The following is an 18,625-nucleotide window of genomic DNA, read 5'->3' on the forward strand; positions in this document are numbered from 1 at the left end:
TTGCTGTCTGCCCTCCAGCTGGCAGGAGAGGCTTTCCCAAACTCCAAGCAGGCCCTGTGAAGAAAGTTTGTTTGGAAAGCACCTCCCAAAGTGGAGCAGAGGAGATGGCCTTGGTTGGGATGTTAAAACCCCAGTTACTGAGAATTTCAGACTTTCTGTGCTGACAGACTCTGACCCCCAAGAGAACACTGCATTTGGTCTGAAGCCATGGAGAAGGCTTCCAAAATGGAATGATAGAACTGGGATTGTGGGTGTGGAGTTTGAATAGAAGTGTGTTTTCCACAGGGTGGAAAACTTAGAGTTTAAGGGTTTAGAATATAGTAATATATATAAGGCAAGATGGAGGTTTTAGGGTGGAGGTTGGTCCTTCTTCTTCACCTTCTTCTTTTCCTTCTTCTTCACTTTCTTCTCCATGGGTTTGGGTGGTTTTGTGTAACTGGATAAAAAAGTCCCCATTTTGGACCATGGGTGATTGGTAATTGGGTTAAAAGTAAAAATAATTGAGGTGTCATTTCTTAATTGGACAGTTTATCCATAAAAGGCCTTGTAGAGAGAGAGATGGGGCTCCATTTTTAGTTTGTTAGAGTGAAGTGCTGTAGAACTCAGGGTTTGTGAGACTGTAACATAGATAAGAACTAATAAACATCTGAGTCCATCTTGTGCATTTGATCCCAAACCTGGCAGAAAAAGGAGCAAAAGGATCAGCAGGGATGTGCACACCTGTGGCTGGAGCTGGTGTACACAGTGTCCCTATCAAGGCCCTTCTTGCAGGAGGGTGTTGCTGCCAAGCAAGGCACATGTTTCTGCAGGAGAGTGCTCCCCAGGGCCCCCAGCCCTGCAAGGAGGCAGCAGGGCAGTTTTATTTGTCCCTCAGGAATGTCATCTGGTTATTGAACCAACCACCCTGGGGGTTCTGTGGTGCAGGGGGTTTTTCTGGAGGTGTGGGGAGAAGGAAGTTATTCCAGGACAGAGCCCAGGGCTGGCAGTTTATTCCCTTGTGTCAAGGTATACCTGGCTGTGTTGGTCTGTCTGTGGTTACTTGTGTGGGAATAACAATATCCCCTGAGTTTACAGACACTGCCAGTCCCTGCTGATGCTTAATGCATCCAACTCTTTCCTCCTGTCATTCCTTTATAAGGAAAAACATTTCAGATTTAGTTTCTACCTTATTTTAACTTCTCGTAAAAGAGGGCAGTTTAATTCTTTTGGTGGAACATCAAGTCCAATGCTCCCTGAGCTGGTGTGGTTATTATGGGCACTTGGGAAGATGAAGTAATAAAAAAAGTCAGCACAGTAATGCTGAGTTCATCAAAAGGGAAGTGGGTGATGGGGTGACAAGTGTGCCTGCAGTCTGGAGGTGGCAGAAGAGATAAACAAGACCTCCTTGTGTCACAGCTTGGTGTGATGGCACTGACCACATCTCCTTGGAACTGAGAATTTGCCCTGCTCCCCTTCCTCTGCTGGGCTTGGCCACGGGGCTTTACGGGCACAAAAAAGTTGTTCTGAGAGAGAGCCCAGCCCTGGCTGTCACTGCAGAGGGGCAGGGCCAGCTCTGCTCCTTCAGCACATTTGAACTCTGCTGTGCTCATTTGGAAACAGGAGTGTCAGAGCTGATTGCCCAGCGAGGTGCTGCGTGCCACGCCTGGGGGCAGCTCAGCTGCTGAGCTTTGCCCTGCTCCAGCCCCCAAACTCAGCCCATGCCCAGGGTTTTACTGCTTCTTGGGGGTTGCCAGTGGGGAGTTTCTCTCCCCTTGCATTGCTTGCTGGAAATCTCCCCCTCTCCCTCCTGGCTTGGTGCCCTCTCTCCGTGCCTGCTGCTCTGCCCCCAGAGTGCTCACGGGCTTCTTTCCCATTTAGGGAAACACTGGATGGCCCCTGCTTTTGGCCTGCTTGCAGCACATCTCCCAGCTGATTTTTTTTCCTATTTTTTTCAATCCTCCTTTGTCTCTGGAGGCTGAAATCCCCAGAGTCCAGTTGTGGCTGGTTGGAGGGGGAAGCCCAGGTGTTGTCCTGCTCAGGGGGACGCTGGGTGTTTGACAGTCTGTTCCAGCAGACAGGGTGAGCCTGAGGGGCTGCTGACAGCATCACTCCTCTCCTGCAGCAATGATTTAATCAGCAGGAACAAGTGCCCTGCGGCAGGGAAGCCTCAGGCAGGGTCTGGGGCAGGCAGCAGGGCTGAGCAGAGGAAAGGGAGAGGAAACTGAAGGAAATTCCCCTAAAAACATTGACTCATTGTTTTTATTTTTCACTCCAGCTTTCAAAATCAGCTGTGAAGCTTCTGCATCTGTAGAAGATACTGAGTAGGCAGTGCTGGGTGTCTGCAAGATGGGTTGGGGAACAAAAGCTGGTGTGCTGTGGGAGACCTGCTTGGAGAGGGCTCTGCCATTCCCCTTGCCGTGCTTTTCCAGTAGGAGAGGCAGCAGGACTCTGAGCTCCTGGGCTGCCTCCTGTGATTGGGGTAGATCCCTGAACCACAGCTCAGGGTGGTTTCTTTAGTGGTGCCCAGCAGAGCTTGGCTCCATCCATCACTGGATCCTGCTGGGATTATCCTGGGATCTGATGGTGGGAGTTGTCCTGGATGTGTCTGGGGTTATCCTGGGATCTGGTTAGTGAGAATTAACCTTGGATATGTCTGGGATTATCCTGGGATCTGGTTAGTGAGAGTTACTTTGGATGTGTCTGGGAATATCCTGGGATCTGCTTCATGAGAATTTACCTTGGAAGTCTCTAGGATTGTCCTGAGATTTGGTTAGTGAGAATTAATCTTAGATATGTCTGGTATTTTCCTGGGATCTAGTTAGAGGAATTTACTTTGGATATGTCTGGTGTTATCCTGGGATCTGGTTAGTGGGATTTACTTTGGATATGTCTGGTGTTATCCTGGGATCTGGTTAGTGGGATTTACTTTGGATATGTCTGGTGTTATCCTGGGATCTGTTAGTGGGAGTTACCTTGGGTGTGTTTTGTGCAAGTCCGAGAGGGCTGTGACAGACTTTTAATGGTTTAATGAGATGTACCAGCCAAGGCAGAGCGTGCCTGTGCTGAGGGCAGCTGCTCCCCAGGGTGCTTCATCTCTTTCCCATTTGCACTCCTTGAGCTCGGCAGTTGAACAACACCAATCCTGCCTAACTTTGTGTGTGCCCGTGTCAGGCTTGCCAGGCTCTGGTGGAGCTGAGGATGTCTCCCCTGGCCAGACCATGGCAGGGCATCCATTCCCATCTGCTTGGGGACACCCCATGGACTGTGACAGCAATCCCTGGGCACCTTTCCTATCCCTGTGTGGTGGAGCTGGAGCCAACAGAAACCACCAGTAGTGCTCAATGCTGATGATCACACCTCAGCATCCCCACTGGTCCTTTCACTGCTGTCTGCCAAAACCTTTAAAAGGAAAGGAAAATTGTGTTCATTCTTCCTCTCCTTCCTCTCCTCCTGCCCTTGTGTCCTCCTCCTGCTGTGCAGTGAGCTCCCACACTGTGTCCATGCTGCCCAGAGGAAGCTGAGTGGGTGTGGGGCTGCGGCTCCATCTGGGAATTGTTCTTATCAAACTGCTTTATGTCAAAAAGGAATAATAATAATAAAACCTTTGATGGTAAGCAGGGAGATCAGGAGGTACAGCTGCTCCTGAGGCCTGACCTGCAGCTTGTGAGCCTTTACAGGGAGTTTCAGGGTCTTTATGCTGCAGCAGATTTTGCTGCATGCCTCGAATATCTCGGAGGAGCGGGGAGAAACATCTGGGGGCTGGTGCAGGCAGCATGAGCTGCTGGAAATGGCTCTCTGAGAAGCAGGGGAGAAGCATAAGAAAAGCAAGTTTCCTGCCATGAGGCTGGTATATTTATGACTGGAAAGTTTTGGGTTGAAAAGGTCGTGAGCAGGCGCTGAGGGAGCAGCAGGGGCTGCAAGAGGCGATTCCCAGCTCACACCCTGCCCTGCAGAGGGGCTGGGAGGGTCCCAGGGGGGTCTGGTGGCCTCATGTGATGGGACAGGGATGGGGAGCGCTGCAGGGGTGAAGGACAGGGCCCAAGGCAGCTGGGATGTGTGGGATTTGTGCCCGTGGGGCTGTGGAAGGGCTGGGCTGTGCCTGCCTCCTCCCCTTGGATGGAGTTTCCAGCCCTGCCTCTGACACCACGTGAAAATGAGACATGCACATCTGGAAGTGGAGTGCGCGCTTGGAGCACTGCCAGTTCATTTATTCCTGCAAATTCTCCCTAATTAGGGGCTGCTGGGAAGTTGACAGTGCTGGAAGCAGCCTCTTTCCAAGGGATTCAGTGTTCTGACTGACCCTCACCTTTTCTTCCCCCCCTGTAACCACCAGAAGGGTGCAAGCAGTGAAAAGGTGTTCCCTGCCTCAAGGCCCAGGCACTGCAATTCCTCCTGGAGTCAACCACGCAGGAAGGTTTTCCAAAGGAAACGTGCTGAGCCCTGTGTGTGTTAAACTCATTAAGGATGAGCATTAATGTTTCTGAAGCCTCTTGCTTCTATTAAAACATCTGTGCTGTCATGAGACACTGAGTTCTGTGCCTGTTTGGTTTAATGTTAAAAAGCAGTAATTAAGAATTATTTAAAAAAATAATAATTAAAGTAATTAAGTCAGTTTTCTGCTTGGATCCTAAATTGCACCTCCCAGGTGCTTAGAAAAGTCTGACCTGAAACTGAGAAGAACAAGAGCTTGAGACTGAGTTTGTTTTAACTGCCTGAGATGCAGTTCCTGATCCTCTTTCCATTTCCTTCCTCTGCAAGTGTGCCCTGCTGTTTAACCAACACCAGGGAGCTGTGCTTCCCTTGCCTCCCCTTTCCCCTGCCAGGCACGTGGGCTGCCATCCCCCTCCAGCAGTGGCAGGGGGACACCCCGGCCCTCCCGGGAGCCCAGGGGGGCTGGGATGATGTGCCTGGCCCAGGATGGGGGCAGCATTTCCCTTTGCAGGATTTCAGCAGCACAATGGCCAGAATCACTGCCTTGGCATGAAATGCTTCCACGGCGCTGGTGGCACTGCAGAGAGCCCGAGCTGTGCATGCAGATCTCCAGGTCAAGGGGCTGGGTGGGTGCTCCCTGGAGGGGATGAGGCTCAGAGTCCACGGCAGGGTATTGGAAGGGCAGAGCTGTGCCCCCCAGCTCAGCTGTGGGCCCCCCCAGCCCAGCCCGGAGGGTGCTGACCCACAGCATCCTTCCTGCAGGCAAGCTGTGGGATCAAGTGCCTGGCCTGAATCCCACCTTAGCCCTGGGGAAGCTCTGGGTGACCCCAGCAATCCCCAGGGAGGTGTCTGGGAGCATCAAGGATGGGACCAGGACAGATCCAGCTCTGTTTGCAGGGTATGAGGGTGAGGGGAAGGGTGTTGGTGCTGCCCCTGCCCTGCTCAGTGGAACCACACGTGGTGCATCCCTTGTTCTGAGAAGAACAGGCTGGTACCTTCTCTGTGTGCTGATTTAATGGGGTTAAAGCTGACAGGAAGGCAAGCCTTGATCTTCATCTTGATCATCTGCTGAGGGGGAGAACAGGCTGTGGTTGTCTGTGCTTGTTCCTCACCCATCCAGCTCCCATGGGGCATCTCAGCTCCAGGCTGCCCCAAGTTTGCTGCGTGCCCTGTTTGTACACTGAATATCTGAGAAGCTTCAGGGACCTTCTCCTTCCTCGTGTCTTCTTTAACCTCCTACCAGCAGAAACCTCTTTGGCCTTTTGCTCCCTTGATTTCACACCAGTCCTTTTACACCTTATCCCTTTAAAATCTCAGTTCCACTCTTATTGATCCCTTTATGCCATAACCATATTTGGGCTTGGATTGGGGTTTTTTTTTGTTCCCTTGGCAACAGTGACCTTTGCCCACAGCAGCTCTTCACTGTGTTTCTTCCCCTGCATCTGTGGGTGATGCTTCTGGCAGCTCCATCCCCTCTGCACCTTCCTGTGGGGTGTGAGCAATGCTGGGCAGTCAGGATGGCTCCTGAGAGAGCTCTTTTCTGGTAAAAATCTCTCATTTAATACATTTTAGGAGTTACTTTAATTTTGTGACATTGGTGGCTTGTGATCATGCTGGGACCTACAGGGGCAGTGAGGTCCTTTGTGCTGAGGCTCTTTTCATGAGCAAAGTCTTTATTAAATGCCCTTTAAGTGCTGCCCATATGACATTCTTCCAGATTTTGTCTTTTTCCTGTTATCCAGTCTTCAAAGTTACCTGACCCTTTCTGTGCTCTGTGGCACTAAGGGATGAGATCTGACAGCATTTTCTTTTAAAAAAAAAAAAATCAGTTTGTTATCCAGAAATCTCAAATTAGCAACCCTATTTTGAATTATTTTAGCTTTTCCCATGCTCTCGGTTTCCTTGCGGAGGAAGGGAAGTGTGACTAGCACTGAAGTGCGTCCTCCCTCCCTGTGTTTCCTACCCTTGGGAAGCAGGAAGGTCCTGGAGCCTCTTTTGGTGACAATTCCTGCGTAATCAGGGCTGGACTGTTCCGTCATCCCCACAAAACCACGGGCGCAGGGGATGGGAACCGTGTCTGATTTTCCTTCCTGGGGACAAGTCCCCTCGTCCCCAGGCAGTGACAGCAGCATTTCCCAAGGACTGGGGGCTCCCAGCCCTGCTCCCTGCCACAGCCAGCTCTGCTCGGTGGCCTGCCAGCTCCCTGATGCTGAGTGACACCTGCTCCGTGCCTCAGTTTCCCCAGCTGTCCTGTGGAGATGACTGCAGCTCTTCCAGGTGGGTTTGGATGCAGAGATGGCTTTGGGGCAGAGGCAGGAACTCAGCAGCTGCAAGGAGCAGAGGGGAAGGTGATGGTAACAACCTTTATTTTTGGCTTGGAGAGGAGAGCTGTGCCTCACCATTCCTCCACCTTTGGGTGATATAAATCTGTTTGTCCCTGTGACCCTGCCTTGGTGCAGCCAGAGCTGAGCTGGAAGTGATGCCCTGAGCACACTGGGGTTGGTGTCTCACACTCCAAGTGCCTCACCCATCCCCTGCACCTTCCCAGAAAGGCTGGGAAGGTTTCACCTGTGATTAGCAGCAAGGAAAGGTATTTGGGCTCTCAAAGAAACATTGAGTGGTTAGGAATAATAATAATTAGCTGCTCCTGCATTGTAATTTTGGTCTGTAAGCCTCAAAGCATTGGGTGGAAGAGGCCATAATCAATAAAGAGTTTTGTTTTCTAATTAAAACATGAGGAGGAAGGGGAAGATCCTGTGGGTCTTCACAGTTGTCTTCACCATTGCTCACTTCTGTGTAGGTGATGCTTTGAGTCTCAGGTAGCCACAATGACTCACGGCCTGTCTAACCCAGCCTGGTGCTCATGACTGCAGCAGATTGAGAGACTGATAAGAGCTGCCAGGTTCAGAAAACCTTGACTTGTGGGAGGAAGAAAATCTGCCTGAAAAACTGCATTCTTAGCAGCCTGCAAGGAAAGTGCAGAGTGCTGCTTGAAGTGGCTTTGGATAGGAAAGTCCCTTTTCTGCCTTAGCCTGTAAAGGATCTTCTAAAGCTGATCCCTGCCATCTCCTTGTTTGTTTGGGTTTTTATTCTCTTATTAATACCTTTTTCGCCTTGAAGTCTCCTTTCTAAATCTGGTTGCTTTGTGGTCCCCCACACCCATGCCAGGACAGAGGCTGTGACCAGCACTGGCTGCTTCTGGAGGAGTTTGAGCTGAGATCTGGAGAAGAACTTGAGGGACAACCCTGCTGCAGGGCAGGAGCGCCCAGGGCTGAAGCACCCAGAGAAAAAAAGGGTTAAAGTTTCTTGCATCTGCCAGCTCTTGTGGCATCAATCCATTTTTAGCTTGGTACCTGTAACTGAGTGATCAGCAGATTTTACAGACTGCCTTTCTGGGGGCAGGAAATCACTTCTAGGCCAATTAAACTTCCTTTGCAGGAAGTTTCTTGCTCATCTGAAGAGCAGAGTGATGGTGAAGGAGAAAGGGCTGGGCAGTCAGTGGTGGCCTGGCGTAGTAAGGAAACAAGAAATATTTCCACTGTAATGTAACACAGCAAGGAAAATATTTACCTAAAATTCTCCTGCAGCCAGTGGTTGGGAGAGCAGGAATTTTATCTCGGGCAGCAGCTGCTGTGCAGAGGATCCCAAAGGTCTTATCAAAGCAGGAGCTGGAGGTGAGGCTCCTGGTACAGAGTGAGACCCTTGGTTGTGTGAGCAAGGGGAGCAGCAAGTGATAGAAGAGATGTAATCTGCTCTCTTCCTTTTGAAAAAGGAGTTCTTTGTCTTTTCAGATAAAAATGAAAATGTAATTACAAACACCTGTGATATGTCTGGGGAAAGGAGCAGGAAGGGCGGATGAGTGACTGAAAAAAATCTCTGCCACAAGGACAGAAGGAGCAGAACCTGATGAGTTTATCTAAGGCAGTGCAGATGATGTGATCACTGTGAGAGATCTTTCATCAGGAGAAGTCTCAGGGTCCTCAATCTCCTTGATCTACCTGGAAAAGGCAAAACAGGGACTGTGTCAAACTGCGTTTGGCTGAACAGTACAGCACACACTGGTGCTGTGCTTACAGAGAACCCCAAAATCCAATTCCAGGGAAGGAGGCAGGTTCTCCATCCTGCTGGGATGGGGGCTCAGCTTCCCAGGGTTGTCTGCCTTTGTGGAAGAAGGATTTGGCTGAACATAGGCTTTTGGGTTTATGATGCAGGTAGAAAACCAGAGGAAGTGGAGCTTGGTTATGCGCAGCTTGGTCAAGGCGATGGTTTTTCTGGGCTGATGCTCTTGTGAAGCTTCTGACATGGCTCCATGAGATAAAAGAGCAAGAGAGTCCAAGAGAGAGAAGGATGGGCTTATCTCCCTGGAGGAAATCTTGCTCCTCTTCTTCTAGCAGGAGCTTGGGGTATGTGCTATGGGGTGAGCTGTTTACATACCTTGCTGCTTTAAATATTTACTGTTAGAACTCTGGATATCCTTGTTATTCTTCAGTTGCTGTAGTTTTCCATCTTTCTTTCCCCCTCTCAGTGCCTTAGGTGCACATGGGTGCAATATGACCCAGCTGGTTTTAATGAAAAGGAGCTCCTACTTCTAGCCCGGATATTTTATTTCACACTTCTTGGGGCTCACCTCTCGGCCGCTTGATTTGCTAAACTTTTATTAGACCCAGGATGATAACATTGCCTTTGCTTGGGAAACACAGAGTGACCCAGGGAGCTGGGACTGACCCAGGGAGCTGGGACTGACCCAAACTGCCTCAACCTCTTCTGCTGAAGTGCTTTGAGCTTCTTCACCAGCTCCAGCAGACGTCATTGTGACGCTCACCACCACAGTCCATCAAGAAGGTTTTGCGGTTTTTTCTAGTGGTTTATTTCTTCTTGCCTCCTGTTGACCTCAAAAACAGGGTCCCCATCACAGCACACCAATCCCTGTGTGACCACAGTTCAGAGAGTGCCAACAAACTCCAAGCAGGGGCTGTCTCGTTGAATCTTATGGGATTTGCAAGGGGATAGACTCTGAACATCAAAAAATGTGCTTGGTCCTTCTTTAGATTGCTTGTATTGCTCTTTTAAAGTCTTCTTTACAATAAGGATTTTTAGGTTGTCTTGATTAGTTCATTTTTTCCCCTGCTTTAAACCCATTCTACAACTTCGTGATGAGGGTGCAGTCAGGATGTTTAACAGATTTTGTAAAAGGCTAATCCAGGTTCTGTTCTTCCAGTGAGAGAGCCATCCATGATTTTTAACAAAGAGGGACTTTTTTTTCTCGCTCAGTAACAAAGTTAATTATTGACAGCTACATTTTTACCCGCTGGAAATTGATTGCTGGTGTGACCCGCATAAGACTGTGGGGAGGGGAAAAATAAAGACACTTTATTTCAAAACTCAACGCCGGTGGCACAGGTCAGCCCTCGGTGGCGCTGTGCAGTGTGGCGGCTGCCACCACTCCCTGTGGTGGGGACAGCAGGGACCTGGCAGCCGGGTGCTGGGCTCTGTCACAGGAGCCACAGGTCCATGGCCATTCCTGTTCTCCAAGCCATCGGGAACAGCGGGTGGTGCTCAGCCAGGGTGGCACCAAGGAGTTTCACTGGCAGGGTATTGCTTGGAAAGGCATTTTTGTTTGCAGTTGTGATGCAGAGCTGTCCCTCCCCACACTGCTCTGGTGGTTTGTGACACCACGAGGAGAGCAAAAAATGAAAGAGCTGAGCACTGCTGCCTGCCAGAGGAGAGGAAACCCGCTGTACCTGCCTTAAAATATCACACCTCTGTTGTAAAAGTGTGTTCTCAAGTTTATTGAAACAGTTCTCATGGTTTCAAGTAATGCCTTTCCTTGGACAGTATGGAAAACCTGGAGCTTGCTGAATCTGGGAAACTGGTACTGTTGGTTTCATTTTCTGGTTCATGTACACTCTGGGGGAGTCTGTGGTGTTTGCAGACTTTAAGTGTGTGAAATTAAAAGGGTGACTGACGTCTGTGGTGAAGCTCATACTTTCTACAGTAACTGTACTACTGTTTAACATAATTTTCCTTTATGGCTCACCCAAAGTGGACTAAAAGCCCAACCCATTCATTTTTCCTTTCCTGTTGATGTGCCTGGACACATTTCAGGGGGTATCATCACTTTAAAATGATGCTATTAAAACACAGGGCGGGGAGGATAAAAAGAGGGTCAAGAGGGCAGGATTTGAATCAACACCGGAAAGGGAGAAGCATCAGAGAGCGAGATGCTCAACCTGAGAGGGTGTGAGCGGTGGGGAAGGGGCAGCAGTGTCACGGAAGGGGCTCGATGCCAGAGATTTCCTCTCTGGCTCGGGCTGGAGTGGAGGGAGCTGTGGCAGCATCGGGGCAAGTTTTGCCTCCCCCTCTGCTCCCGCAGCGATGATTTTCCAGAGCAGGCTGCTTGGATCTGGCAGCGGCGCGTTAGCACAGCGCTGGTTGGATTTTGAGGAATTACAAAACGCAGCGTGGCCGAGTTGTCCCTTTCCAAACAAGGCTAAACCTTGAAGTGAAAGTCTCACCAGTGCCGCAGAACACCGGGGCAGCCACCCACCCGTGCGGGGCTGCTCCCACCCTCCGTGGGGCAGCGCTGCCTCGTTCCCCAGGCTGCTCGCCCTCACCGGGGCTCCGTGCCGAGGGGCACAGCGGGATGCGGGACGCGCCGGCCGCCGGCACAGCCCGGGGGTGCCCCCCGCACCCATCGGGGCGGGGCGGGGGTCGCGGCCACCGCCCCGCGGAGGGGCCGGCGCGGCGGAGGGGGCGGCGTGACAAACTGCCCGGCGGGGCGGGGGGCGGCCGCAGCCGCTCGCCCTCCGCCATTCGCGCGGCCGCAGCGCGCACCGCGGAGCCGGGGGGCAGCGCCCCGCGCCCCGCCATGGCCGACCCGGCCGTCAGCGCCCACCTGGAGGGCATCATCTCCGACTTCGAAGGTGGGTGGAGCGCGGGGGGTTGGAAGGGGAAGCCACGGAGGGAGCCCGGGTGGGAGCTGCAGGGTTGGGGGCTCAGCGCGGAGGAGCCGCAGCCGCGGAGGAGCGGAGCGCGGCTCGGCTGCCGCAGTCTCCCCGCGCCGCTGGTACCCGGGTTGGGGGTCCTGGCCGAGGCTGGGGTGGCACCCCGCGGGTGGGGAGGGCTGGAAGGAGCGGGATTCCCCCCGGCTGTCGGTGCCTTTTGTCCGGAGCGGCTGCGCCCGGTGGTATCTGCCAAGGCAGGGTCTTACGGGATGTTTCTCCTTTCCTGCCTTTCCCGAGTTGATTTATGTAGTTTTTTCAGCTGAAAACACCCGCCTGACCGGACTGAAAGTCTGGAGAAAAAAAAAGCCAGGCAGAAGCCCTTCTGTTGATTCCCAGCTTTGGGGTGCAGACACAGCCCTGGAGTAGCTGGGATGTGGATAACGATCCCAAGTGTCCCCAGTCCTGCTGCCTGCCCTGGGGAGCTCTGCAGTTGTCCCGTGGCAGAGCTCCAGCGGCGCTGGCTGGTGGAGGATTTTTTGCAGCCCCCTTGGCGTGCGGACCGGGATGGCTTCTCCCCAGTTCTTCTTGCCTGCTATTCTGCCTTTTTCAGGCAAGAAGATAAGCTAGCGGGGAGCGTGCTGCTGCCAGATGGGTCTGGGAGTGAGAGACAGGCAGAGGAAGGCTGGGGGGGTTGTGCCTGAAGCAGGCGTTGAGAGATCGGCTCGAGGGAGCTCATCTTCCTCCCGAGCAGAGTTTTGGAAGAGCAGCTCCATCCCTGCGCACTCGGCGCGTCCTGGCAGCGACCCAAGCGGAGCTTTGTGCAGCGGTTTCTAGAAAAAAAAAAAAAAAAAAAAAAATCCGACAAAAAACCCACAAGAAATAGCGGAGATGTTGGGGCCGCGGTGAAAGCTTATCCAGGGGCTGCGTGTGCACCGCTATGGCTGAGCCTCCACCGCCTCCTGGAGAAGCCAGGCTGACCTTGGGGAAGCAGAGCTCTGCTGGGGAGCCCAGGGAGCTCAGAGCACAGGGGTTCCTCTTCCAGGTCAGGCAGGAAGCGGGTGGCAAAGCTGGGGTCTCTGCGGTCCCTGCTGTAGGGTTTGGACACGGTCACCTCCCCTGTTTCCAGCCCCTGCGCTTTCTCCAGTGCAGCTGGCAGTGCAGGAGGCTGAGGGAAGTCACGTCCCTCGGGAACATTGGAACTAACAAGTGTTGGGACACAGAGTGACCACAATCCGCCACCCCTTTGGGTTCAAGGGCGCCTTTGTGACTGTCCTTGAGCTTCCCCACCGTAGGGCTGCGAGCTGATGTAATTACCGCTTCCCTCCCGCTGCCCCAGTTGCATTTAAATCTCTGAAGAATGAGTAATTCCCCGCTTGGATACGATAAAGGCTCTGCTGTGGGCCCCGGGGCTGCCTGTTTGGGCGGTGTGTGTTCCTCGGTGGCACCGAGCAGCTCCGGACTGCCTTCATTTTCAGTCTGTGGAGCGCTTAACAGTTCCTGCCTGTGCAGAGGGACAGGCTGGGGAAAGCTCCGTGTGTCTCAAGCCAAAAGGTCTGGCCTTGCCCTTGAGCAGGGATCTGGGCTACTGTTTCACAATTTAATTAGCTCTCAGCGTCGCACAGCAGCTTCCCAAAAAGCAGCAATTAATCTGCAGCCCGTAGGGCCGGAGATGCTGTGTTCCCTCTGCTGGGTGGGTACCTCAGCCCCACGCAGCCCCTGGCCAAGCAGGAAAGATCTGCCAAAAATACCACGGAGTAGCAAGACCAGACCATCCAGAGCTCTCTTTGTTCCCTCCAGTCACACACTGCCTGCCCTCCCCAGCCACCCTGGCTGTTCCTGCCTGTTTTCCTCCCAGCATCCGTGCCAGTTTTCCTCCCAGCACCCCTGCCTGGTTTCTTGTCCCTGCTGTGTTGCAGCAGGCAGGGAGCTGCAGCCTTGGCTGTGGAGCTGCCAGCCTGGCTGAGCCTGAGGAGGATGCAAGGGCCCCTGGGGAGAGGGAAGCAGCAGCAGGTACTTGATTCCAGTTTAATTTCCAGGTTAAAGCAACGTTTGAGAAGGAAACAGAGCACAGCAGGATGTGTTCTTCCTCATGCCCCATGCTGCTCACAGTGCCCATCTTGCACTGACCAGCAGGTCCTGCCTGCAGGAGGGCACTAGAAAAGTCCAGGGGCTTCTGCCCCAGAGGAACTGTGGATGTCCCACCCCTGGAAGTGTTCACGGTCAGGTTGGATGGGACCATGAACAGCCTTGTTTAGTGGAAGGTGTTTTCTGCCCATGGCAGAGGGTTGGAAATAGATGATTCGTAAGGTCTCTCCCAACCAAACCCATTCTATGATTCTAATCCCCCTTGTTTGACTGACAGAAGCTTCCCTGTCTCTGATGGGGCAGAGCATCATCAGGTCTGTGGTTGGCCAGGATTTACAGAGCATAATAGCTCTGCCCCTGGGTTTATAGATTCTGGCAGGTTTTCAGGAGTGTGGCTGGTTCAGCTGTGGTTGCAGCAGTGCTTCCCAAGCTCACCTCTGCCTCTGAGGGGGCTCTGGGTCCCTCAGCTCCCTGGGGTCTCAGGCACAGACCCTGAACTGCAGGGAGGGGAGGCTGCAGTGCTAAATCAGCCTGGTGAGGTGCCTGTGCCCCGCAGAGCTCCCTGATCCAGCCCTGGTGAGGTGCCTGTGCCCCCCAGAGCTCCCTGATCCAGCCCGGGTGAGGTGCCTGTGCCCCCCAGAGCTCCCTGATCCAGCCCTGGTGAGGTTCCTGTGCCCCCCAGAGCTCCCTGATCCAGCCAGGCTGGGTGATGTGGGAGTGTTGGTGTCCACAGTGCCCCACTGTGCAGGGGGTGCTGCTCCTGCTCACAGCTTTGGTTGGTTGTGATGCTGCACAGAGATAATCCCACAGCATGGTACTCATCCTCCTGTCTGAGGTGTGAAGCTTTGTGCACTCAGTTTCTGCTGCCTGGTAGTGAGACAGGAGAGATCTGCTCCAGTCCCTCATCCCAGGGTAACCGAGATCTGTTTTTGCTGGCAGTTTCTGGTGGAGGGCACCGATGCCAAGCACTCCTTGCCTTTGCCAGTGCTGTCAGTCAGCACCAGAATGGTTTCCCTGTCATGTTGAAACACAGATTGTCACAGTGGGTGTAAACTGTGCCTGCTGGAAATGCTGAGCAGGGCTGTGAGTGTGTGGAGAGGCAGGAGGGTTCCCAGGGGTTCTGTGTGGGGGCACAGGCTGGCAGCTTTGCTCTGGCAGAAACCATGAGACAGCATTTGCTGATGGCTCCTAATCCCTGATTTTCCCATTGCTCAGAGCCCAGCTCCCTTGGGGAGCGTGTGCTGGCTGTGGATGAGCCTTGGCAGTGCTGTGGAGCTGGGTGGGGAGCCTCCAGCCCTGCCAGGACATGACACTGCTGATCAGAAGGTTTCTCTGGCTATTTTATTTATTTACTCTTCCTTACTACTGCACACTTTTCAGACTCCTCTCTCACCACCCAGTGCAGGGTATTTTTAGCATTTCACCAGCAGACTTTGTCCCGATGAGGTACAAACTCATTCCCAGTGCCACCAAAAAACCATCTCCCAGCCCATTTTCATGAGGGCGCTCCATTATAAATAGACTTTCCTACGTGCACAAAACTCACAGACTCATCCTTAAAATTTCCTTGAGCAGATGCCCGGGATGTCTGTGGGACACGTGGCCGTGCTGCATCCCTGGGCTGTGCAGGGCCAGCGTTCCTGCTGCCCTGGGGAGCAGCTGCAGCCGCGTGCTGCTCATGCTGGAACTCACCCCGGGCTAATATTAGCAGGAACGTGCCAGCGTGGGTGATGTGCCTTGAATTCAGCAGGGTGGAAAGCCCTGGAGATGGGATGAGCCTTGTTTTTGTGTGTCTTGCTCAGGTCCAAGGTGTGTCCTCTGAGCACAGCCCAAGGGTTTGCAGGATGAGCTGCAGGCTGGCTCGCACGCCGGGAGCTGAGCGTGTGACTAAAGGTCCCTCGTGTGCCAGGGCTCAATGCCTGGAAAAGGAAACGCAAAAAGACCTTTCCGATTTCCATCTCGGATCATCCCAGCCCTGGGAGTGAAGCAAAGCTCCTCAATTGTTGGATTTCCTGGGCTGTCCACAAAAAGTCTCACTGTGACTGGTTTCTTCTGGAGCTCTTCACAGCCAGCTCGGTGTGGGCACAGCCAGAGCTGCTCACTGATGCAGCTGGTGCTCCCAGACAGCAAAGTCACCTCTGATACCCTCAAAGCTGGGCTTTACAGCCACTTCAGAGTGTTCTCTCTCTCATTCCACATCTGTGTTTCTCTACCTGAGACAAAGGACGGGCTGGATGGGAGTTTTCTGCCAAATCCTCCTGTGGTGGGAGAGGAAGGAGCCAGAGGAAGGTGCCTGTGGGAAGGGAAGTTTTGTGTCTTCCCCAGCAGAAGTTGTATCTTCCCCTGCAGAAGTGGCCTTCGAGCCACAAAGTCAAAATCCTGCATCTGGCTGGTCACAGCAGTGGGTACCTGCTGTGGGCTGGGTTTTTCCCTGTGTAAATCTAATTCTTTGGGAATAAAAAGGTTGTGAGGGAGTGGAAAGGGAAGAGCTGGTCATCTCTCTGTCCATGTGAACTGGGCTCTGGGGATGGCCTCTGGCCCTGGTTAGGCTGTGGGATCATGCAGAGGTTGTTTACAGCCCTGTGGTGCAGAGTGGGCTGGGCTGTGTGCCCTTGGGGCTGGGCAGCCAGCAGTGTCCCTGGCTCTGTGACAGCAGGGAGGGCTCCCAGGGCTGGCACAGGTGAGCTGCTGTGGGACCAGCCCTGGGCAAAGTGAGCACAGACTGTGCTAACAAAGAGACCTTGCAGAGGAGCCTGGGTGGGAAGGGACAGGGAGGGGATGGGTCTTTGCACCAGAGCCAGGGCAGCTGCTTTGGTTTCACAAGCACAGTGCCTGGAGGTGAGTCAGGGGCTCTGTGCTGGCTCTTCCCAGTGCCTGGAAGCACCTTTCCCTCAGTAAGGGTGCAACCTGAAATGCTGCACTCTTTGCTCATTGCCTCTTGGTGGGCTGGGGCAGTGCAGGGAGCAGGAAGCACCTCTGGGACGTGGATTGCAGGACAGGACATCATCACTGTCCTCCTGGCAGCAGAGGTGGCAGTTTGGGACACAAGCATGACAAAAGTGTGCAGCCCCTTGCTAGGGTGAGGTGGGTGCTCTGCAGCCTCTCCCAGCCCTGGGGGTCATGGTGAGGGCAGTGGCACTGGTCACTGCACTGCTTTGGGGGACAAGGAGTGTGGCGAGGACTGGGGTTGGGACTCACTCTTTCTGTCATTTGGCCAATGGAAGTAAAAATGCAGGGAAATGTGCAAAGGATGGATTTGATTTTATTTCTCAAAGCACGTTTGCTAGGGAGGAGGAGAGCTCTGCTCCCTGCCAGGCCTCAGGACGTTTGGACAACAGCTCACACTGCAGTGCTGGGTGTCCCCTCCAAGAGAGTCATCAGAGCTGGCTGCAGGGACAGCAGCAATCAGAGTGGGCAGCACTGCAGGGGTGAACTGCTCCTGGGTCCCTCCTTTGCCCCAATTTCCCCTTTTTCTGGAGCTTTTTAACAAGCATGTCACAACACCACCCATCAAAGCATCTCCTCAAGTGGAGACTTCACTGATTTAATCACCCAGTCCCTGGTCACCCCCCTGAGTCACTCTCATGTCCCTTGCATGGGCACTGGGATTCATGCCACCTGGGGATGGCATCTGTGGCACCAGCACGGGGCAGGCTGGGCCCTGCAAGACCATCTGCATCATACTTTTGTCTCTGGGTAATCATTTCGAGGCATTTTAGAAATATTAGTGAACCAAACCAAATCTACAGCCCCATGGGAGGCACAGAAAAGATTTATTTCTCTCTTTTCTCCTCCCCCATGAAAGGAAACTGGAGCACAGACCGGAGACAGGAGCTGGAGTGAGCCCGTGGCAGAGCCAGTAATGCAATCTGCTGGGCTGGATACCCTGTGTTTTATGTAATTTTCTGTACAAGTATGAAATGAATATAAGGGATGTAAAATATACTGGTCTGATCTGGAAGCATTTTGCTGCGAGTTAATGGTTATATAAACCCAAGTGTAATAGAGAATCAAGCTAAAATCTTTTGAGAACTGCATTATGGGGAGTGGAAAGCTGGGATTTTGTATTAATCTGAGTGTGGATTTTATTGTTTACTTCTATTCTTAGTTGTGACTTTGCTTTTGCATGTTCATTTCTGGGAAAGGAGCAGTTTGCTGCATCAGCCTCAGGCTGTTTTATACCTTGCTGTGAGTGAGAGAAATGCTGCTTTGATTGATGTCAGAGCCCTGAACTTGCATTTATCCCCAAATTTCCATCAGAACTCACTTCTTGGTACTGTTTACACCATTCAGGAAGGCCCTGCATGGTGACAGCACGTTGCCAGCCTTTCCTTGTACGTGTGATTCATGTCAGAGCAGGCAGTCTGCTGCAACTTCCTTTGAAGACTGTCTGTGAAATCAGAGAAGGGATTTATTTGGGCATAAACTGCTCATAACCTGACCCAGGATAGTGTGAGAGTCAGGGTACAACAGCAGAGTGTCGCTAGATATAGATATATTTAGATAGATAGATATAGATATATTTTATATATGTAGTGCAGCAAGGTTGGTTTATTGGCAAAGGAAAGGTGTGAGGCCTCCTGGCACAAGCACAGGGAGGGGCCCCAGCAACCCTTACTTCTCTTCTTTCTTTTGTTAGATCACCAGAGGCTTTGGGAAAGGTGCTTTTAAAATTTCCTGCCTAGTTTTCTGTGGGTGTAAGAGGGGACCTGAGTTTCTCAGGTTGTTTTGAAGCTGTGTGTACTCACAAAATCCTGCCAGCTTGTGCAGCATCGCTTGCTGCCTGCACTGCCAGGGATTTTCCATCTCAGACCCAGGATTCTGACCCCACTGAAGGGCTCAGGGGATTCACATGAAACCAACGAAACAATCACCTGTGGGTAAACAACCTCCAAACACATTTTACACATGAGCACAACACAGGAGAAGCAAATGATTTAATTATTGTTTTCCTTTTTCTCTGAGGCTTCTCAGCTTCCCAGGAGAAAAATCCTGAGTGAAGGGATTTTTCTAGAGAATGTGAATGCCACACAGGGGAGCTGGGAGCACCTTGGTGTTGAGGATGGGGTAGAGATACCCTGCTGTGGCCCTGCAGCAGGGGTGCAGCTCCCTTCCCTTTCTGCTGTGGGACCTTTAGGTTTAACACACAGTGGAAATACCCTATAGGAACATGCAGAACACCCCAC

The 18,625-nt window shown here is 52.5% G+C and overlaps 1 protein-coding gene across 2 annotated transcripts in view; it reads left to right on the plus strand.

Annotated features, from left to right (window-relative positions):
• The window catches only part of SEPTIN9 (septin 9), a 102,458-nt gene that overhangs the window by 18,157 nt on the left and 65,676 nt on the right, over positions 1 to 18,625 (plus strand). Inside the window, exon 1 of one of the 2 annotated variants that reach the window (XM_041486566.1) lies at positions 11,169 to 11,333. The exons of the other annotated variant lie outside the window; for it this stretch is intronic. Within the exon in view, the coding sequence (XP_041342500.1) occupies positions 11,279 to 11,333 (55 nt within the window). The 5' untranslated portion in view covers positions 11,169 to 11,278. Of the gene's footprint in view, positions 1 to 11,168; positions 11,334 to 18,625 lie in introns of those variants that run through there. 2 annotated transcript variants of the gene reach the window in all.

Source organism: Pyrgilauda ruficollis, unplaced genomic scaffold (genome assembly GCF_017590135.1).
Source record: "Pyrgilauda ruficollis isolate IOZ18807 unplaced genomic scaffold, ASM1759013v1 scaffold77, whole genome shotgun sequence".
In the NCBI taxonomy this organism is placed as follows: domain Eukaryota; kingdom Metazoa; phylum Chordata; class Aves; order Passeriformes; family Passeridae; genus Pyrgilauda; species Pyrgilauda ruficollis.